The 22,973-nt window shown below is 42.0% G+C and overlaps 1 protein-coding gene across 2 annotated transcripts in view; it reads left to right on the forward strand.

Moving 5' to 3' along the window:
- ATP2A2 (ATPase sarcoplasmic/endoplasmic reticulum Ca2+ transporting 2) overlaps nucleotides 1–20,982 on the forward strand; it is a 41,501-nt gene extending 20,519 nt beyond the window's left edge. The window contains exons 10-21 of one of the 2 annotated variants that reach the window (XM_044275761.1): nucleotides 262–364; nucleotides 804–935; nucleotides 2,351–2,473; nucleotides 2,816–3,034; nucleotides 3,168–3,503; nucleotides 5,519–5,739; nucleotides 5,948–6,150; nucleotides 6,917–7,002; nucleotides 7,093–7,226; nucleotides 7,546–7,663; nucleotides 7,762–7,882; nucleotides 20,193–20,982. In XM_044275761.1, coding sequence (XP_044131696.1) covers nucleotides 262–364; nucleotides 804–935; nucleotides 2,351–2,473; nucleotides 2,816–3,034; nucleotides 3,168–3,503; nucleotides 5,519–5,739; nucleotides 5,948–6,150; nucleotides 6,917–7,002; nucleotides 7,093–7,226; nucleotides 7,546–7,663; nucleotides 7,762–7,882; nucleotides 20,193–20,206 — 1,810 coding nt within the window. In that variant the 3' untranslated portion in view covers nucleotides 20,207–20,982. Of the gene's footprint in view, nucleotides 1–261; nucleotides 365–803; nucleotides 936–2,350; nucleotides 2,474–2,815; nucleotides 3,035–3,167; nucleotides 3,504–5,518; nucleotides 5,740–5,947; nucleotides 6,151–6,916; nucleotides 7,003–7,092; nucleotides 7,227–7,545; nucleotides 7,664–7,761; nucleotides 9,471–20,192 lie in introns of those variants that run through there. The other variant, XM_044275760.1, reaches the window with a different exon arrangement.
- Nucleotides 20,983–22,973: the final 1,991 nt, after the last annotated feature.

Here is a 22,973-nt window from a genome sequence, read left to right on the forward strand (position 1 = left end):
GTGACAGGTCCTCTTTGATATCTATGGGTAATGTCTATAATGCCCAAAATGCATGCCAGGGGGAAGGGGTTAAAAAAAGCAGCCGCCTGGGCACAGGCAGTTCTGGCAGTGTAGTCTTGGTATGAGAACATGTCTGCAGCTTAGACTGTAATGTAAACTACATTTGCAATGAAGGAAGTGGCAAGTATAATATACATGTCCTATCGCTATGTGTTACCTTGTTTGACATGTAGATATTTTTTTGTCCATGTACACCATTAGGCTAAAAGATGATAAACTTGTGAAATGCCACCAGTATGATGGACTGGTAGAGCTGGCCACGATTTGTGCACTTTGCAATGATTCATCTCTGGACTTTAATGAGGTTTGTATGACTGAAGTATATTTAATGCCTGATACCTGGTGCAGTGCGATATAAAGGGACCATTTATCCTCCAATAGTTCCACTATCTGTCCATTAAGTAATGTGATGCAGAATGAAAAACGGACAGCTGGCGTGTAGACAAGGGCGAGCGCTTTCTTTAGCCAACTGATGACTTTCAGTTTTTTTCACCCTGTTTTCTATTCTACATTATGAAGTCATGGGGCTCAAAAAAGGAAGCCGGTTATGGCATTCTGAAGTATGAAAGTGACTTTTATCAGACGGGATTTTCCCTAGCTGTGACTATAGGCCTCTCTGCCGAAATTTAAGGAAGTTGTACATGTTGACTTTTACTTTAAAGACTATATGAAATGCAGTGTGTTACTCAAGAATCATTATTTTTATTATTATTCCTTTATGATTGTCTTTTCATGAAATATAGGCTAAAGGAGTCTATGAGAAAGTTGGGGAAGCTACGGAGACTGCTCTTACCTGTTTGGTTGAAAAAATGAATGTGTTTGACACAGATCTGAAGGGACTGACGAAAATTGAGCGTGCTAATGCTTGTAACTCGGTAAGCTGCCCTTTACCTAAACACCTGTTTTACAGTTATTCTTGGAGTTATTAGAAGGTCTTGACCAATGTACCACCTGTATGTATAGTACTAGGGTCAAAGGAAAAACTCCATATGTTTATTATGAAATCATGGCGTAATCTCGAAAGTAGGAAAACCACTGTGGGATCTCTGCAGATTATTCTAGATACAGGATAAAAAGGTTATTCTTTTAAAGGGAACCTGTCACCAGGATTTTGGGTCTAGAGCTGAGGACATGGGTTGCTAGATGGCACATCCACAATACCCAGTCCTCATAGCTCTGTGTGCTTTTATCGTGTAAAAAAAAAACTATTTGATACATATGCAAATTAACCTGAGATGAGTCAGGGACAGGACTCTTAGGTTAATTTGCATATGTATCAAATTGGTTATTTTACACAATAAAAGCACACAGAGCTATGGGGACTGGGTATTGCGGATGTGCTAGCGGCCATCTAGCAACCCATGTCCTCAGCTCTATACACAAAATCCCGGTGACAGGTTCCCTTTAATTTCATTATCTATGAATACAGCTGATGACCAAAAGTCTTTAAACAGTATTGGTAATAAAAGGCTATGTGCACCGTGAGGAGCATACTTTATTGCATTTTTACTCATTTTGGGCTGAAGATAACTTTTTCAATTGGTCTTTACAAAAAAAGCAGCAGTTTCTGAGGTACAATAGTTAGAGGACCTTTGATCTGTTTTACTTATAGGAGCTAAATACCTGACTTGCGTGGTGCCCCCCGCTGATGCTGCCACCCATGTCTTTATTATTATTTATTATTTATTTATTATTATTCGCCCCGCTGTGCTCTCCTGAAGTTCGTGCGTTCATTGGTACAGGGAGGAGGAGACGCCAGGGTTTCTCAATGGGCGTCTCCTTCTCCCTGTGCCACGATCCAATCACAGCGGAGAGCATTACAGCCAGGGAGGTTTTTCTTTGTATCCCATCAGCCCAAGAATTGAGCTGTGAGTTTGTGGTCAGGAGATCGGCGATAAGAGGTACAAATGAGCCATCAGCTGAGGTGATTCAAAGAAAGAAAAGTGACATCTTGCAAAATGGCTTTTTTTTTTTTTCTTTTTTAGTCTTGTATCTCAGAAAATATTTATCCCACAATAAGTAAAATACAATCCTAAAAATGCCCCTGAAAGGTGTACATAGCTTCAAAGCCTAAGTACCTTTGTACTCGCGGCTGTTGTGGTGTCTGATAAACCTGTTGCATCAAACATGACTGTCTAACTGGTCTGATGCTAGAAGATAGCCAAGTGGGGCATGGTGACTATTCTATCTGGTTGCAGAAAATGTAGTCCGTTCTTTCTAGAATAGTTGTGGGATGAGATGTGACTTTGAGGCAGAGCGCTGATGATGATGATTTCGATCCTTTTTCCAGGTTATAAAACAACTTATGAAGAAGGAAGTCACATTGGAATTCTCAAGAGATAGAAAATCAATGTCGGTGTACTGTACGCCAAACAAGCCAAGTCGTACCAACATGAACAAAATGTTTGTCAAGGTAATTGCCAACTCAATTATTACAGTTTGTAAAGTCAAGAATCTGTACTCTTACCTTCATGATGAAAAGTGATCCAAATGTGGGCAGTGTGATATTGATAATTGATAGCCTTACTAATATTTAGGTCAAGGGAAGAGGAGAGCATAACTGGAAAATGTGGTTCCTTGTGTGTTTGTCACTTTACCAGTTACTAATGGTGGGGAGCTGACGGAAGGGACATTGTGAAGCCTAACGTTCTAGTCATATGTAACGGGTTCTGGATATCTCACTCATTGGTGGCTACCTTTTGGAATTTCTATCTTAGCCTTATCCTTCAGCATTTTAACTTTATCCCTTCTCTAGGGTGCCCCTGAGGGCTTAATCGATCGCTGTACCCATATCCGTGTTGGTAGCGGAAAAGTCCTTTTGACTCCAGGAATTAAACAGAAGATAACGAGTGTGATCAGAGAGTGGGGTTCAGGCAGAGACACCCTGCGCTGCTTGGCGCTGGCAACGCATGATAACCCACCACGGAAAGAGGACATGAATCTGCAAGAATGTACCAATTTTATCAAGTATGAGGTGAGAGGTTTTGTAGCAGTAGCCATGTTTTAGCTTAATTGTCAAATGAAATGTTTACAACCACTAATTTAGCTGTGTGCATATGTCGTGCTGCCTTGAGATTAAATACGCTGTTTTTATTCTTCGTCTTTAGACCAATCTGACATTTGTTGGCTGCGTTGGCATGTTGGACCCTCCAAGAACAGAAGTGGCAGCATCAGTAAAGATGTGTAGGCAGGCTGGTATTCGCGTGATCATGATTACGGGTGATAACAAAGGAACGGCCGTCGCAATTTGCAGACGTGTTGGTATCTTCCGTGAAGATGAAGATGTTACGGAGAAGGCTTTCACTGGCCGTGAATTTGATGAGCTATCTCTAGCTGCTCAGAGGGATGCTTGCATGAATGCACGGTGCTTTGCTCGTGTAGAGCCTTCGCACAAATCAAAAATTGTTGAATTTCTACAGTCTTTTGATGAAATTACTGCTATGGTAAGTTAGTTTACTCTCTAATAAATGGGGACCCTCTAGCACTGCTGCCTTGCTGCTCTCGAACCATGAGCTCGCAGACGGACAAAACTTTAGTTGGGAACTTTGTTGGCTGTTTTTTATTAAAAAAAAATTCTCCCACGTTTTTTTTCTCCCTCGCGTTTTTTGCCAGAGAGCAATTTTTTTAAAATTTTTATTGGGAGCAGGATGCTCCCAATAAATTTTTTTTAAAAATTGCTCTTTGGCAAAAAATGCTCCAAAATGTGCATGCATGAATCTAACCTGTCAAAAGTATATCCTAAGGACCGGACTCTGTAGCCCTCTCCTATGTTTAAGGCTGGGTTCACATGTCCAGTTCCGTTTGAAGGCTCTCACAAGCGGCCCCGAACGGATCCGTACAGCCCCAATGCATTCTGAGTGGATGCGGATCCGCTCAGAATGCATCAGTTTGGCCTCCGCTCAGCAGGCGGACACCCGAACTGCAGCTTGCAGCGTTTTCGTGTCCGCCTGGCTGTGCGGAGCCAAACTGATCCGTCCAGACTTACAATGCAAGTCAATGGGGGCGGATCAGTTTGACGTTGACACAATATGGTGCAATTTCGGATCCGTCCCCCATTGACTTTCAATGTAAAGTCAGGAGTCCCTATTAATATACAATCGGAGTTTTCTCCGATCCGTTGGTATATTTTAACTTGAAGCGTCCCCATCACCATGGGAACGCCTCTGTTAGAATATACCATCGGATTTGAGTTACATCGTAAAACTCAGATCCGACAGTATATTCTAACAGAGGCGTTCCCATGGTGATGGGGACGCTTCATGTTAGAATATACTGAGAACTGTGTACATGACTTCCCCCTGCTGCCTGGCAGATGCTGCCAGGCAGCAGGGGGCAGACCCCCCTCCTCCTGTAATTAACTTATTGGTGGCCAGTGCGGATTCCCAGTATTAAATATCACCAGTGCGACCTCTCCCTCCCTCCCCAGTATTAAATATGACCAGTGCGGCCTCCCCCTCCCTCTATTTATTGGTGGCCAGTGCGGATTCCAAGTATTATGACCAGTGCGGTCTCTCTCCCTCTCCCTCATTAAAATCTCTCCCCCCCCCCCCCCCCCCATCATTGGTGGCAGCGGAGAGTACCGATCGGAGTCCCAGTTTAAATCGCTGGGGCTCCGATCGGTTACCATGGCAACCAAGACGCTATTGCAGTCTTGGCTGCCATGGTTACTTGGCAATAAATACAAGCATTATACTTACCTGAAGAGCTGCGATGTCTGACCGGCCGGGCGCTCCTCCTACTGGTAAGTGACAGGTCTGTGCTATAGGGGGTTGATTTTAATTAGGGGGGCGGAGAGGGAAGGCTGCACTGGTCACAATACTTGGAATCCGCACTGGCCGGCCACCAATGAATATAGAGGGAGGGGGAGGCCGCACTGGTCATATTTAATACTGGGAATCCGCACTGGCCACCGATGACTATAGAGGGAGGGGGCCGCACTGGTTACAATTAATACTGGGGAGGGAGGGGGGGGGCCGCATTGGCCACCAATAAGTTAAATACGGGAGGGGGGGGGCAGCATCTGCCAGGCAGCAGGGGGCAGTCATGTACACAGTTCTCAGTATATTCTAACTTGAAGCGTCCCCATCACCATGGGAACGCTTCTGTGTTTAGAATATACTATCGGATCTGAGTTTTCCGAAGTGAAAAATCAGATCTGAAATAAACAGTTATGCAAACGGATCCGTTCTGAACGGATGCAAGCGTTTCCATTATAGGAGCGGATCCGTCTGTGCAGACACCAGACGGATCCACTCCTAACACAAGTGTGAAAGTAGCCTAAAACTTAGAGGTTTCTAGGACTCTGATAATGGTGGTCTATCTTCTAGATATGCAATGTGAATAAAATAAGTGTGTTTTCACAAATGTTCGATTTGTAGTGTGTGGGGGAATGTAAATTTTTTTTTTTTTTTTTTTTAAGGTTTCAAGTGCGAGTAACCCATCTTTCTCTCCTTTTCAGACAGGTGATGGTGTAAATGATGCCCCTGCTCTCAAAAAAGCAGAGATTGGAATAGCTATGGGGTCCGGAACAGCAGTTGCTAAAACGGCCTCAGAAATGGTTCTGGCTGATGACAACTTCTCCACTATTGTAGCTGCTGTGGAAGAGGGACGGGCGATTTACAACAACATGAAGCAATTCATCCGCTACCTCATCTCTTCTAATGTTGGAGAAGTGGTTTGGTGAGTGACACTTTTACCAAAAGATTTTGTTGGCTGTAAAGTTGACAGAACATTTACCTGGTTCCACAGGTCTACACTATATTTAAATAAGTTTGCTTTTTGTTTTGTTTTTTGTTTTTAAACAAAGAAATATTGAAAATCTGTTAATATTTGTTACCGATTTTATATATATATATATATATATATATATTTTTTTTTCTTCCACTAGTATTTTCCTGACTGCTGCCCTTGGCTTCCCAGAAGCATTAATTCCTGTTCAACTGTTGTGGGTGAATCTAGTAACAGACGGCCTTCCTGCCACTGCATTGGGCTTCAATCCTCCGGATCTGGACATTATGAGCAAGCCACCACGTAATCCCAAGGAACCTCTGATCAGTGGCTGGCTATTCTTTCGCTATCTTGCTATTGGATGTAAGTTTGCTTCATCTCAGTAAGGGTCCATTCACATGTCCGCAACTGTTTTGCAGTCTGCAAATTGCGTATGCGCAAATCATGTACTCCGGCCATGTGTGTCCCGCTTTTTGTGCAGCGCACATGGCCAGCACTATAATAGAAATGCCTTTTCTTGTCCATGTCTGTGGAAAAGTGTTCTATTTTTGCAGGGCCACGGAACTGAAGTGCAGATGCGGACAGCACACAGTGTGCTGTCCGCATCTTTTGTGGCCCCGTTGAAAATGAATGGGTCCGCACCCATTCTGCAAATTGCAGAACGTATGCGGACCCGTTTTACGAACGTGTGAATGGACCCTAATAAAACAGACGATAGAACCGCTTTTGGATCAAATCTCAATTGCCTTGCAGTAACCTTGTAAGAAGGGTTTTTGAAAGTGGAACTTATGGCCATTTTCACACACAGGTCCTACAGGATGATAAATGCTGGTTAAAAAGGCCTAGTTTTGGTCTTTTTATTGTAATATTTTGAATGTTTTTATTTTTTTTGTTTTTCTGTCGTTTTTTTTCAAGTTCTATAGAGAAGCGTATGAAAAGAAAATTGTATCTTTTAGAGCATACCAAAATGTATTGTATGTAGTGATTTTACTAGTCCGCTTTAGACTTTAAAGTAACTTCTGGACACAAAAAAGCCATTGAAAACGCCAAAGAAAATCCTGCTAAATTACTAAGATACAAAATGTTTTATTTGCATTGCTGGATCTTATTGTGGCCTTCTATTAAACAGGTTATGTTGGTGCCGCTACAGTTGGAGCCGCAGCCTGGTGGTTTATTGCAGCTGAAGATGGACCAAGAGTTACTTTCTACCAACTGGTATTCATCTTGACTCTTATTTTTTTTTATATCTCATTTCATATCTCAAATCATATCATAATCCTCATATATACTGATTTCTCATTGTAGAGCCACTTTCTTCAGTGCAAACCGGACAACCCAGAATTTGCAGACGTTTCATGTGAAGTCTTTGAGTCTCCATACCCAATGACTATGGCATTGTCTGTCCTAGTTACTATTGAAATGTGTAACGCTTTGAACAGGTAACGTCTGCTGCTGTTTTCTGTTTTTTAAAGGAGCCTTTTAGACTTGCCTTTGCTATTTAATGTTTCCATTGTAAGAAGCTAAGATGCCATTATTCTGTCCATTCACCTGTAAACGTACTACCCATGGATAAATGCATCTCTGGTAAGTGGTATGGACGCCCAAGCTCACTATTATGTCTGTGTTCCACCTTTTGTGTCTTTGTAACCTGTTAAGAGCAAATCATTTTGGATGAATTTGTAGCGGTTTATTGAATATGGCGCTCGCAGAGACTGTTAGGACTCCTAGTGTCCAACTTTCATTTTCTCTTTCTTACAGCTTGTCTGAAAACCAGTCCCTTCTGAGGATGCCTCCATGGGAGAACGTCTGGCTCCTGGGATCCATTTGCTTATCCATGTCACTCCATTTCCTAATTCTTTATGTAGAGCCATTACCGGTATGTTCACATCACACAGCCAGTAATGATTGAGGTAGTTCTATCAGCCGGAGCTGACCTTCTTCTTACCTTCTGACCTTTTTTCTCCTTCTCTATAGCTTATCTTCCAGATTACCCCGTTGGACTTGATTCAGTGGTTGATGGTGCTGAAAATCTCATTACCTGTTATACTTCTGGATGAGGCACTTAAATTTGTTGCCCGTAACTACTTGGAACCTGGTAAAGAGTGTGAAAAGCCTGCCGCCAAACCGTGCACTTTTTCCGCATGCACTGAGGGGATTTCTTGGCCGTTTGTGTTCATTTTCTTGCCTTTGATTATCTGGCTTTACAGCACCGACACTAACATTACTGAGATGTTCTGGTCTTGACTGACATTTTTACAGAATGGAAATGTTTAACTTAACCTGTTCATTTTTTTTTGTTTTTTTTATTGTTTAAAGCAACTGTCTATTTCTGCTGAATTTTCACATGAACTTAGTGCTGGTGAAGGCAAGTTTGTTTCTCATACTAGGTCTTATTTTCTCATTTTGCTCCCATCTACCCCATCCAAACCTCTTGACAGCCAGCTATTTTTTTTTATTTTTTTATTTTTTTTTATACATAATGTTCTTTGCCGTGTACAGAGGACTAACTATTTTATGCAAATATTTTTTGTAGATGGAAAAAGCATGTACAGTGTTCAGTTTCATAATATCCATTCTCATTTAAAGAAGCAAAAAACTAAAAAAAAAGGAAGCAAAAAGGAACTCTTAATTTGATCCAATGGACATTATCTGCCGAAAATTGGTAGCAGATTTAGGGAATGTGTGACAATAATTAACTAAAATTACAAAGCATGCTCTGTGTTTCTGCATGGTCATTTGGTTTTGATTCTCATTATACTGTCTGTCTGATGGGCTTTTTTTTTATATATTAATTTAGCCATAAGCCAGTTTTCTTTTCTGCACTAAGCAGATAACTGCTACCTCAGTCAGTATTTTGTGTTCCAGTCTCTCATTTCACTTCTTTTCTGTTTACACCACTCTGATTCTCTGTAAGAGGTATGCCCATTCTTGCTTGTGCAGACTTCCCAACAAGTTCAAATCGTTCAAATTCCTTCCATTCATTTTTAAGGTTATTTATTTAAATGTCTAATGTATTTTTATTGTAGCCACCCCCCCCCCCCCCCCCCCCCCCCAGTGTTGCCCATTTCATGGACTATACTTCACAGCCTAGTAAAAAAAAAAATAATAAAACCTTTTAATGGACAGAGCAACATGTCTTGTCTTACGAATGCTTTATCACCATAAGTTCCTTATGTTTTCTTTTTTAATAATTCATTTTCTATATAGAACGTTATGAATGCGTGTAATCAGAAAATTGCACTGCAACGAGGCAGCTGGATTATATTTCAGTTGGCGAGCGACCATTCATCTGTTATCATTGCAAGTTATTCTTCTAACCTGTATTAACCAGAGTTGGGGAAATAACTTTGTATTTAACTTCCTGTTTTATTTTGTAAAACCTGTAAATAGCACATGACCAAATGAACATATTGTATAGATCTATTTTTATTTTAAAGTGACACTAATAACCTTCATTTAACTGTTAGAGCATGTTTTCAGGTTGACTTCCCTCAGCCACCAAAGTTTAGGTCATTAAACGTCCTAATTGTGGTGTTTTTCTCCAAATGCCTTCCAACACTCAATCAACTAAAGTGAGTATTCATTGCCTTTGAAACACTCCGTCGTAGCCGGTTCATGTAACGATGCAAGAAATTACAGTCTGTATTGTTGCTAAAGAATAAAAGTGGTTAAGTTTCCCATTACTTTGAGTCTGTCCTACACTTACATTGCACATCCAGGTATATTGCTGCTGGCTTGAGCTGAAATCCTCACAATACAAAGGGCTTGTGCCCTTGTCATGGGGTCCTGGGTCACTACAGTCCTCCATAAGCAACCATCAGTCACCTTGCTTTGAATAGTTTTAGACAGGTAGGGTATTCCAAATCACCAGCTGTAGGACGCATGGAGGGTTGATCTTCCCTTTTGGTTCAGAGCGGTGTAGAAAGTAAGGTGAACACTTTATGAAGTGTCGTCCCTCCCCCGGCCCAGACTGAAAAGGCTGCTTTTGGCCACATTATTGAACTTTACTAGGCCTTTTGGTTTTGTGTGTCCGATACCCCTAGTGGCTTTATCTGCAGCATGATAAAGGACTGAGGATCACGGGACAGTTGCTTTTAAGGTAAGTGGAATTTGGGGTATGTATAACTCTGTAAATAGGGAATTGAGTTTTTGCCTTAAAGTGTAACTGGCGTTTTACACTTTATTTTTATTTTTTCTAATATGTAGGGACAGGGATAAGAAATGTTTTTTCTAATCTACTTTACTTTTATTTAGCGAATTTGAACAATTCTAGTAGAAAAATTGCACTGAAGTGTGTGTTAGCAGCACTCTAATATAAGCATTGCTAAGACGCTGGGCTCATTGCTTTTGCCCTCCCTTCCTCCTATATATGCCTAAAAATGACTGTGTACTTATCTATCACAAATGGTCCTTTTTAGGCAGATCAATGAGGGCAAAAGCGGTGAGCCCAGAGTCCTCACTGTACTGTGCAGATGGAGAGCGCTGCTAACGGACACTTCAGAGCAGTTTTTCTTCTAGGAATGTTCAAATTCGCTAAATAAAGAATATTAAGGGGGGGGGGGGATAAAAAATTCCCTGTAGCTATAAATGGCGGTAATACTTTAAATGTAAGGTGTGGCATACATGAAGATAAAATACAGGCATGAGGGGATGGCTTTGACTAGTATGCCCTTTTTAAAAGAATGTCATTAACTGCAGCAAACGGACACATTTCAGCCGTCACTTGTTGATGGCCGTCTGCTTTTGTGGGGACAACATTTTACAGTGAAACCACATGAGTGGCGATAATTGCAAACATCTACTCTGTTTTGCGATGGGCTGGTTAGTATTCTGTACGTGTTTTGGCGCCTTACTCAAGTCTTAAGAAGTTTTAATGGGTTGCCAGGTTACTAAGGTGCCTGTTTAGACTACACCAGAAATCAAAGGCATGTCCTTACGAAAGTGGTTGGCACATAAAACCTTGTATGTGAGCATATAAACATGAAATGCTGTATATATGCACTGCTGCAAACAGGAGAGATTGGTTTGTATATTATGCTGCTTTTACATCATCTGAAGAGTAAGAAAATGATGATGATCATAGGGGAAAAAAAGAATCTGTTTGTGGGGAAACCTGATGGAACATCTACTATACCAAACTGGAGTTTGGGTGGTTAGTTGGCTGCACATGCTTCTGGAAGCTGCTACGGTCGGTCAGCAATCCCTTCTAATTAGTGATGCTGGTAGCACAAGATCTTCTGACGTGTCCTCCAGAAGCTCTGCTCCATGCCTACGAGTGTAATTCCAGTTGGGCATCTTACAGCATGTTCACGCTTCTTCATGTAGCAAATGCTCAGCTTTGTAAAGTACCAGCACAGTGGATGAGATTGTAAGAAATCCCATTCATACGCTGCTAAGAGGAAAAAAAATAATGCAGTGTCAATTGTCCTGTGGTGCAAATGTGAAATCTGCATGTCCATTTATGTTGCAGACCATGTTGTAATTCATGTTTTGTTTTTGCCACTATTTTAGATTCTGTGTGGATGTAGCTTTTATAGAGCATGGATTGACGGCGGTTGTCCTGCCATGAACACATGGACATATCCTCTAGCCACAGGATAGGTGATAAATGTCTGATCACTGGGGACCTTACAGGGTTCACTAGAATGGGGGTTCCAAGCACGCTATTCGGTCATCCCCACAGACATTGACTGGAGTGGCAGGGAGCTTGGATGACCACCACTCCATTCAAACTCCTTGTTTCAGTGTTCCTCCAGTGAGGAGGAAGAGGGTTCTCTGTACCCTGTTCTCGTGATCCCTGTGGTTCACCAGCAGTCAGATATTGATGACCTATACTGTACATAAATGGTAAATGTTCTCTGTTGTTCAACCTCTTTAAAGTGTTAGTGTTTGTGCGGTGCCATCTGCCGTCTTTTTCCTTATTTCTTGTCTACCGCACACGCTTAGTTTAGATCTTCAGCTGCCACCAGCCATGTTATGTCTTCTGTGGCAGTTACAGGGAAAGAGCTACAGCAGAAAGAACATGCCTCCTGAGCTGTGATGGGGAGAAAGCTGCAACAGTGTGTGTTGGTGTACTATGATGTCTCATTTTTTTAGGTCAATCATCATATAGCTGCTTTAAGTGTGTATGTGGCACTAATGAAATTGAATGGTTGTGAAAAATTTAAACTTTTGCAAGTGCTTTATAAAGGAGGTTTAAAATTTTAAAACTTTACTCGCTCCCTCACCAGTCCCCCCACTTCTGGTCCTGGCTTGATTTGCCCAAAATGTGAGGAAAAGCCTGTTCAGCTGCTACAGCCAACCAGTGGCTGAGCAGACCTTACCTGGCATTCCAGCGTGTGAAGCAGCAGGGACAATTATGGGTCAGGGGTATGTTTTTTTTTTTTGTTTTTTTTTACCAGTTCCTCTCGTTTTTCAAGATCTCTGCTTGTGCACTTTAACTGGAAAACTTCAGTGTCTGCTTAATGAGAAGGAAGATTAGCCCTGGGATTGTGGTGACATCTTGTTATAGAACGCGAGCTGTGTCTTTTAACAAGCTCTGCATCTTTAGAGATCTTGATACGAGTTAATGTGTTAGGCTAGTTTCATACTAGTGTTAAAATCATCTGGCAGAGAAACTGCCTGCTGGAGTTCATCGTATTCAGCAGGAAAGGGCCAGACCACTGCTAGGCCCTATTGACTATAAAGGAATCCGACCTGTTTCTGCAATAGTGCCGGGATTTTTTGTTAATGTCGGTGTGAAACTAGCCGAATAAAACACCAAGAAATGCAGTCATATTCTGCACTCCAGAGTCTGTTGGACCAGTGAACAGCAGGTTTTATTGAACTCTAATGGTCTGTTTCTATTTATTCATTTAAAGGGGGCTGTGCAAGGGTAGAATACTGATGACCTTTCCTCTGAATTAGGTCATCAGTATTAGGTTGGCGGGGCTCACACTCCTCTGCCGTTCAGCTATTTGAAGCACCTTGACCCTTCAAAAGGTAGAAGGGCAGGAGTGTGACCCCTGCCAACCTGATATGGATTACCTAAACTGAGGAAAGCTAATCAGTGTTAGGCCTCTTGCACATTAACGTTGTGTACCCGTGGCCGTATTGCGGCCCGCAATACATGGGCACCAACCTGAATGGGTCAGCAATGAGAGATGTGGAACGGAAGCACTACGGAGTGCTTCTGTAGTGGTTCTGTCGTGCCTCTACACCGCATAAAAATAGAACTTTTTTTGCGGTGCGGCCGGATCACTGACCCACTCAAGCTGAATGGGACTCAATCCGTACCAGCTGCCGCACGGATGTTGCCCGTGCATTGGGGATTGCAAATTGCAGTCCCCAATGCACGGAACGGATGCAAAACATTTGTGTGCAAGAGGCCTTAGACTACTGCACAACCCTTTTCAACCAAAAATTTTTGTACTGGAACAAGTGGGTGACTTTTGAACCTCATTGATGCCTCCTACATTATATTTTGATCCTTCAGACATCAATCATGTTACTGTCTGGCTTGAAGGAAGCCCAAATTTGGATCAAATATTCTTTTTAAGGTTTTCACTACAAATGAGTTAAAAAGGGGGAGGATTTTTTATATTTTTGTTTTGCTTTTTGCACCATGTTCAGATAATAAATGAAAGAACTGCAGTCTTGTGGCACAGAAGAGCTTCACATGTTATAGTAAATTGTATTTCATTAGTGACATTTTATTTTTAGCTGAAGCATTGCTGCTTTTTAATTATTTGGTTAGATTTGGCTGGAAATATAGCGACCATCTTTAGCAGTTTAACTCTAAGCATTTTTGCTAGAAAGAGGTTCAAGCCTACGATGTCCTTAAATGGATGCATAAAAAGCGAGCATTCCTAGTGACCAAGCTGTGTTTAACTCTACAGTCTGAGACATCAGAGCTGCCAGGAAAGTCTTGTATTACTATTTTTTCCATTTTATTTCACCAATCTTTCATAATATATTACCTAATTATACTCCTTAAGCAGGAGAATTATTCTTCTGAATACCTTGTCCAGTTTAGGGGATTTTAGAATATTAGTTTCCATGATTTATTTTTAACTTTACCAGATAAAGCTTACACTTGGCATAATGTGCCTTTTTTGTAGCTTGACACGCTCTTCAATTTCAAATTTAGAACTCCTTAGGCAATCAGGTTAGGGCTACTCCGTGACTTTTCATTGCTCACAAGTAGCAGTAAATTTCAGAATTGGCTAAATGCATCCTCAGTTTTATGGTCAACCTTGCAACTTTTGAAAAAAGTCTGACCTACGTTGGAATTTTTTGTGATTGTTTGAAGGTTGTCCTTTTTCCTTGTCATACCTCAGTGTTGCAGTATTTGTGTGACCACATATCTTCATGTTCTAGCCTAAAGTAGGATTCGCTAGAATTGTGTACTAAAATGTGAAGCTAATGGCTAGCAAGTGGCACTTAATTACTTGCTTTGGCATGCTGAAGATATTTCTTTTTCTTATTCTTTTGTTTTGTACAGCAAGGTTTCACTACCTGCAGTCCTCTATGCTTGTGTTTTTTTGCAGTTCCCTGCCACCATGGTGGCTTACATGCAGTTTCCATGTCTGAGAAGGGGTGACACACTTGGGCTGTATTAATGGTGCATTATGTAGCCATCTCTAGATCACCCATATGTCAGGAAAATCTGGTTCCTTGACCCTTGTCTGGCACTCCAGTTGTGTTGGGGAGGTGGCAGTCTGTATGCTGTTACCACCACACCATCATTTTCAATGGAGGGTGCCTTATGAATGCATGGTCTTATCCTCTCGGTAATGATTGGGGGGAGATGGGAACCTCCCATTCATCCATTAAGTGGGAGTCTTGGAAGAAGAACCCGCATCCATTTATGGCATAAAGCTTTGTACTGTACTTTGTTGAGCCTTATATCAAAGACTGTTGTGCACCCTTATTGTCCTTTTTTGGCATATTTGTGGCCTATGAACAGTGGTATGGCCTTCCATTGAATATAATTGGAGGTGGAATTTTTAGAAAAACCAAAAGTGAATTCAAAAGGAGGGGGAAATAAATAGAATTATATAAAGTACTCTCCTTCCTGCTGGATCCACTTTGTCTCAGATCAGCAAATACAGTGACTTTAAATGGGTTCATCCCAGTGAGTTACTGGATAATCTTTCTCACTAGTGGATTAGTAATCTGTACTTTTATAATCATTCTGGCCTTGCTCTCCAGCATTGACTTCCTGTTTGCACCAGTGTCTACTGGTTTCATGTTTGGGGGGAAAATATTCACAATGTTTGCCAACAAATGTTTGGTTCCATCTTAAAATCTGACATAAGACATGCACCTGTTATGGTGTAGCTTACTGTCCCAAAGTCTAGTCTATCTATCTACAAATCAGCAAAAATTGTAGTGTGGGACAGGGTGTGTATATTATATTATATATATATATATATATATATATATATATATATATATATATATATATATATATATATATATATATATATATATATAATCTCAATATCATTCAAAGATGGTAGCAAGTCAAAGTTTCTTTAGTGATCAATTTACAAGTTAACTCCATTTCCCCATCCATCGGCAAGCTTATCGCAATGTCATACACTCATGAATCTAGCAGAAAAAAAAATTGTAGCATGCTCCTTTTGGATTTAAGATGTATAAGTTTCTCCCCCAGAAACTATGCTTACATTATGTACGGTGGCATAGACAACCTCTGTGCACTTGCAGGGTCCGTGCACTCTGCTTTCACATAGCTGAACCCCTAATCTGCTGGGTTTTAATTCTTGTAGAAATCGTTCTGGTAACAGAGGTGTTAGTTTATTCCTTATCACTTCTTGTTTTAGCTGGTGGGACTTGAGGGCTGCAGCCTAGGGTTCCTGACCATCTAATCCAGGCAGAGCAATGGGCTGCAGCCTAGGGTTCCTGACCATCTAATCCAGGCAGAGCAATGGGCTGCAGCCTAGGGTTCCTGACCATCTAATCCAGGCAGAACAATGGGCTGCAGCCTAGGGTTCCTGACCATCTAATCCAGGCAGAGCAATGGGCTGCAGCCTAGGGTTCCTGACCATCTAATCCAGGCAGAGCAATGGGCTGCAGCCTAGGGTTCCTGACCACCTAGTCCAGGCAGAGCAAGCTTCTGCTGCAGCCAATTGTCTTGCAGCCAGAAACGGTTGTGATTATCGAAATAACTGGCACACACAGCAGTTCTTTATATATTCTTGCTGTTCTGAATATGACTGCCAAGGAACAAAATCCTGTAGAATAGAAAAATGATCTATGTTCATGTTGATCACAAGAAGAGTAAAAGAAACGGGTCACTGAAATACATGCCTGGTTATATTCTAAAGTGTGACAAATCACTACTTTTAACCTTTCACCTCTACTACTTTACCTGGGGAAATTAACACACCTCTTCATCCACACACTAATGGACATGTTTGAACTTCACCGTGCACATGAATGCTCTTAACCACTGATATCAAATTGTGTATGTAGGCTCATGGAACAATGAAGTGAAATACTTTTAGGAAGCAATTCAGAAATCAAGCCATGCACCATACCGGTGTTTAGGGTTTTTCAAGATGTCTTTCTAGTTAAAGCATTGACCATTTGAACCAGGTTGACAGCTAAATTAGTTTAATATTCTCCATTATTTGAGAACTACTGATAATCTTCTGAGTGGTAGTAAAATATAACCAATATTGCGATGGCCATGTTCCGGATTTTTTTTTTTTTTTTTTTTAAAGGGCATCTGTCAGCAGAATGGTACCAATAAAACTGGCTGACCTGTTACATGTGCGCCTGGCAGCTGAAGGCATCTGTGTTGGTCACATGTCCCTATGTGCCCGCATTGCTGAGAGAAATGTTTTAATGTTTGTAAATCGGCCTCTTGGAGCAACGGGGGCGTTGCCTTTGCATCTAGTTCTGCTCTCTCCAACTGCTGTGCCCTCTGCACTTTGACAGGAACAGGCAGTGAAAAAGTCACACCTGCCCCTGTCAATCAAAATGGAGAGGGAGCGGCAGTTGCATGGAGAGCAGATCCTCTAGGAGTAACAGCAACGCCCCCATTGCTCCTAGAGGCTCATCTCGGTAATGTGGGCACATATGAACATGGGACCAACACTGATGCCTTCAGCTGCCAAGCTCACATGTAACAGGCCAGCCAGTGTCATGGGTACAGATCTGCTGACAGATGTCCTTTAAATAGAACTGCATTATTGGGTCCTTTGTAATATTGGCCCTACCATGCATTCTCACTGCTGTTAGAGCATACAATGGAACTATATATGCATAGTTAAATTCTTCTAGATCTAAATTTTCTAAAAAATTCACACTTGCAAATTGTAGACTTGTGTTTTATGTTTAAAACTGGTCCCAAATACGCATTGTGTTTTTAATGCAGAATATAGTCCATCGAATTTCAGATGATGGCTGTTTTCTCCATGTAGAAGTAAAAACTGATCCATGTACCCCCTACTGTAAGTTGAAAAGAATATTGGAAATAAGGGGTTTATTGCCAATAGAATAGACTGCAGGATGACTGAATTTATACAACTCGTCTAAAGGGGTGGTTCCATCCATGACTTTTTTTTGAAAGCAGCGTACAATGGTGTAAAACAGCAAAGATGTAATACAACCATTGCCACCCTCCTGAGGTCTCCCTGGTCCCCTGCTAGTTAGTTAGTATCTGCTCTCCATGTTCTAACGAGGACTGCAGAAGAGATGACGTCATGAAAACACCTGAAATAACAGACTGGTGGGTTAAGTGTGACCCTTTTGTTATTTTAGACTATTTTTGAGTTTTCATTAATGAATGGCAAGAGGTTATTTAGGAAGAAGTTAGTTATCAGTTAACCCCTTAGTGACCAGCCTGTTTTGGCCCTTGCTGGCCAAGCGTTTTTCTTATCGTTGTGTTCCAAGAGCTATGACTCTCTTTTTTTTATTTTTCCGTGTATATAGCTTTTATATGAAGGCTTGTTTTTTGCGGGACAAGTTGTAGTTTTAATGGCGCCATTTTTGGGTACACATAACTTTATGATTAACTTTTATTAACTCTTTCTGGAGGGAGATGGGAAAAACAGTAATACTGCCACTGCGTTTTTACGTTAAATTTTACAGCGTTAATTTTTCGGTATAAATAACCATCTTTGTTCTCTGGGTCAGTACGACTACAGTGATATCAAATACATAGTTTTTTTTTTTTTTTACAATATACAACTTTTTTGCAATAAACCCCTTAATTTATTTTCCTTTAAAAAAAAAAAATATTAATTGTTGCATTGCCGCTGCCCAAGACCATAACTTTTTTTTTTAATTTTTGTTTCTATGGAGTTGTGTGTGGGCCTGATTTTTGCGGGACAACTTGTATTTTTCATTGGTATCATTTTGGAGTAAATGCTGCTTTTTGGTGGCTTATGTTTTTTCGGTGGCAACTAAGAATAAATTAGCAATTTTTATTTTTTACCACTTAATAGCCCCACAAGGGGACTATAACAGACCGCTTTCTTATTGCTTTTAAAATGCAATGCACAATCCCTATAATGCATTTTGTTTTAATTGCAATGCTATTCTAACATTGACCAGCAGGCTGCGCCAGAGAGGCGCAGCCCTCGCACGCATTGGCGATCCGCAATCGCCTTTGCGGGGTGCCAATGGGAGACAGAGGGAGTCTGCTCCTTCTGTCAGCACTTTAAATGTGGCGGGTGCCATTGCCCACGGCATGTAAAGTGTTAAACAGCCCGGATCGACACGCCTTCCAGTCCGACACACCTTTCAGTGGCGGGCGGCTCTTGTGAGAGCAGGGTCCCCACTGCAGGGGGGACCCGTGCAGTGTTAAGACTGGGCTGCTGTAAAAAAAGTGGTGGCCCAGCCTAAGGCCCTTAGTGACTGCTGTTAAAAACACGGGTGGTCACTAAGAGGTTAATAAATATTTTTGCTGTCCATTCGTTATAGAAATCGTTGCTCTTTTGCCCTAATAGCATTTACACTGCTAACGATAATCTTTTAGGTAGATTTGTTGACTTACGGCAAACAAATGATTTCTTGCTCCTCGTTAGATTGCTCATGCTGTTGGGCTAGTTTTACACTGCGGAATGCCGCAAATCAGTCAAACTGATTTTTGACAAATTTGTGGGGTAGCAGCTGGATCTCTGTCGTACCGCATTAGTCAGTAGGGTCCAGGTGGCAGTATCCAGTAATGCGGGGAACTCTGGCAGTCTGTTCTGTGCCGGAACAGCCACAGATGTGAAAAAAATTCTAATAATTATACAAAAATATAACTATGCTCAATTCATCTCGTAGGTCCTTTATAGATACGTGTGCTGCCACCCTTTACAGATATTAAACTGCCTAATCCAACCCGAAACAGCTGAGGTCTTGTATTATGTTTTGTTGTAGCAGGAAGATGGAACTGAATATTACACACTGCAGCTGCTGAACAACCTCTTGAGGGGTTGCTTTATCTGTCAGCATAAACGTCAGATTCATACGGATTTTCATTGATATGCTTTATATACATCTGTGGACTCCTTTATCAAACACTGGCGTTCGCTACGCCAGTCTTGATATCCCCTGCGCAGTCGGAGGATGTGCAGAATTTGACAACCTGCATGTCTTGTAAATGACGCACAGTCTGTGCACTTATAATAAAATCTACAACAGCTCCTTAAAGAATAACACAAATCCAAAGCTAAATGCAAAAACAATCTGAATTGTGGAGCTTAATACAAACCAAATACAATGTGCAAGTGTGAATGTAACGTTACTATGTCAATAAACCATCATTGGATCCTAGAGTAGACTTGTATTAAGAGGATTGTCCTGTCTTGGAGCCAACTGCTCGATCATCCTGACCTGTGTCCTTGAACAAGAAAAAAGCTGACTCCTTCCCGTGGTCCCACTGCTGCTTCGTTCCCAGCTACTTCTAGTCCCCACAGGACCAGGAAGCAGCTGGGTTCTGTGACTGCTGTGGCCAATCACAGGCCTCAGCAGTCATATATATTTTTCTTGAATGCCTTTAATCACAGCTGGGAAGTACCCTTCAAGCTTATGTGGGCCAGGCATTCGCAGGACCCAGCTGCTTCCTTGTCCCACGTGGGCCAGAGACGGCTGGTAGGTGAGGCTGCTTTTTTTTTTTTTTTTTTCCTCCTTCTCTTCCCCATAAACCCCCCCCCCCCCCCCCCCCCATGTTCAAGGGATAAGGGTTGTCTGCTCCAAGGCAGGATAACTTTTGTAATCGGGTGGCCTGTAGTAAAGACCATTTATGTATTTGATCTATTCTTCAATAGGCTATTCCTTCGGCCAAATGTCTTGTTCTTAGAATCTAGTCTTGGGCTCCAATATGCGTATTCAGGTGGGAAGTATTCTCTGATATTCTGCAGACTTCCAAACCGCTGATGTATTATTTCTTCTTTCCTTTTCAGAACAACTGGAGTAATCCCCTCCTTAAACAATTGTGCAGAGATGTAAGGTTGCTTTGTTGCGTGCATGCGTGTGTTTAGAGGCAGTTTTCAAAGTAAATGGAGACAAGAAAAGGCATGTGCTTCAAATTGTGCTACAATACAAAATCGCCCTCACAATTAAATGTGTTGGAAGATTCCAAGGAGGCGTTCCGAGATTCAGTGCACAGTGAAGATGCAATACAATTTCTTTTGCTGCTGGAGGGGAAACCCGGCGTGTAGAGCCGGAGGCCCCTCTAGCAACAAATGGAATGAGAAGATAATCTAAGCAGCCAAGTTTCTGTGTTTCGCCATGTAAAATGTCATCCGTTCATGTACAATATCATTGGAGTGCATGCTTTCAGTTGTAAGTAGCCAGAGATCTGTACTGTATAATTTCCTTTCTAAACAGCTATGTACAATATGCACTTGTTCTATTTATAAACTCCAAAAGCTACAGATGTTGAATGTTTAAAATGTAAATCTCTAGGTCACCATTTCATGAGTTTTTTAGTTTAGTTTTTTTTTTTTTTTTTTACTGGTTTTGAGTGTGCAAATGTCACTTTTGCACTGTAATAATGTAACTTATTAAATTCTAAAGCAGATAACCTTTTGGTGCAATACAACTTACTGTGATGCTTCTCTTACAAGAAAACAATGTCAGTCACTGCAAACGCATGTTTGGCCGCTAGGCACTTGTAAATACATTCAGTTGTTGCCGACTAGTATCATACAGACATGGTTTCCGATAAATAAAAGTTTGTTCTACTATAGACACACTGGTTGAGTTGTCTGTTCTTTCTCTGCATGGGGTTCCCTCGTATAAAATGAGCCGAATGGAGTCAATTTCGCAATAATCGGACAAGATGAATTATGTCCACAGCATATTCCTCATTCAACCAGCAATAATGAAAGAGGATCCTCTGGCCTTCTGTCTGAATGGAGCGGTACTGCACATGTCAGGCCATGACTACATTCACTCCTTTGGGGGAAACGTAAATGTGGTCATCTGTTTTGTAAGGATCATCCAGGTAAATCTCTTGCTGACCCCCTATCTTTGCTAAGCATTCCCCTTCATCCAGCCACCAACCGTTTAGCCCTTTTGCAGACAGGACAGCAGGGAGGCTTGTTTTACAGCCAGTTGTCTTACAGCTTCTCACAGGACTGTGAAGAGGACATGGCTGATATCCTGGGACAGAGAATGTGTTTGTAACTGTAATAGGAGACACGATATGAAGGGAGGACATGCTAGGCTACTTTATTTCTTTAGGCATTTTAGTGACCACCCCCGTGTTTCTACGGCCGTCGCTAATGGGCCTTAGGCTAGGCTGCAGCTTTTTCACAGTGGCCCAGTCTAAGCGCCGCACGGGTCCAGCTCACATGAGAACCGTGGTCCTGCTCTAACAGCCTGGACCGGCAGGAGTGCTGATCCGGGCTGTTTAATGCTTTACATGCCGCGGGCAATGGCACCCGCCATATGTAAAGCGTGCTGACAGAGGGGGAGGATAGGTCCGCAATATTATTTCCAGGATAATCCTCTTTAACCTAAAGGCCTTGTGTGACTTTTCTGGGGATACTAGATCTCCTTCAGGAGAGTCTCTAATCTGTGTGTGGAATCTTATAGGCCTCGAGACTTGTTTCAAAGGTTGAATATTGACTTTTACCCTAAGTTCAGACCTGAGCGTTTTACAGCGCGTTCCTACGCGCTGTAAAACGCTCAACACAGAGAAACCAATGATTCCCTATGGGAATGGTTCTCACCTGGGCGTTTTACAGCACGTACGATCGCGCTGTAAAACGCCCGACGCTCAAACAAGTACAGGGGCTTTTTTTGGCGCGTTTGACGCGCGTTTGGGCCATAGACTCTTTGGACAACACTGCTGTCAATCACCCAAACGCGCGTCAAACGCGCGTTCACTATTAAAAAAAAAACGCGCATAAAAACGCGTGACAAACGCGCATAGAAACGCGTGTTTGAGAAACGCCTAGGTGTGAAACCAGGGTTAGGATAGCTACCTTACATATGGTGACATTGATGTTCTAAGAGCTCATTTGAACGCCCTCTTCTCAGAATTCTAGGAGCATTGCCTGGCCTATAAAACTTCTTACGTCAATTAAGTGCTCCACAAAAGGAGAGATAGTATGCCCTGGATCCAGACCTAGGCCTCTCATTCAGTTAAGTCAGTACTCTCAGCTCTGCACTGAGGTGCTGCCAAGTCCTGTCTCAAGGCCTGTTTAGGTTGAACAGTGACTTGGGCTACTTTCACACTAGCGTTCGAGCGGATCCGCTCATATAATGTAGACGGAGGCTCCGTTCAGAACGGATCCGTCTGCATTATATTGTCAAAAAATGTCTAAGTGTGAAATTAGCCTGAACGGATCCATCCAGACTTTTACATTGAAAGTCAATGGGGGACGGATCCGCCTGAAGATTGAGCCATAGTGTGTCATCTTCAAACGGATCCGTCCCCATTGACTTACATTGTAAGTCTGGACGGATCCGCACGGCCAGGCGGACACCCGAACGCTGCAAGCAGCGTTCAGGTGTCCGCCTGCTGAGCGGAGCGGAGGCTGAACGCCGCCAGACTGATGCATTCTGAGCGGATCCGCGTCCACTCAGAATGCATTGGGGCTGGACAGAAGCGTTCGGGTCCGCTTGTGAGCCCCTTCAAACGGAGCTCACAAGCGGACAGCCGAACGCTAGTGTGAAAGTAGCCTTATAGGATAACTATCTTACATCTGGTGGCAGTAGAGGCAGAGCTTGCT

This window comes from Bufo gargarizans, chromosome 1 (assembly GCF_014858855.1).
Source record: "Bufo gargarizans isolate SCDJY-AF-19 chromosome 1, ASM1485885v1, whole genome shotgun sequence".
Lineage (NCBI taxonomy): Eukaryota > Metazoa > Chordata > Amphibia > Anura > Bufonidae > Bufo > Bufo gargarizans.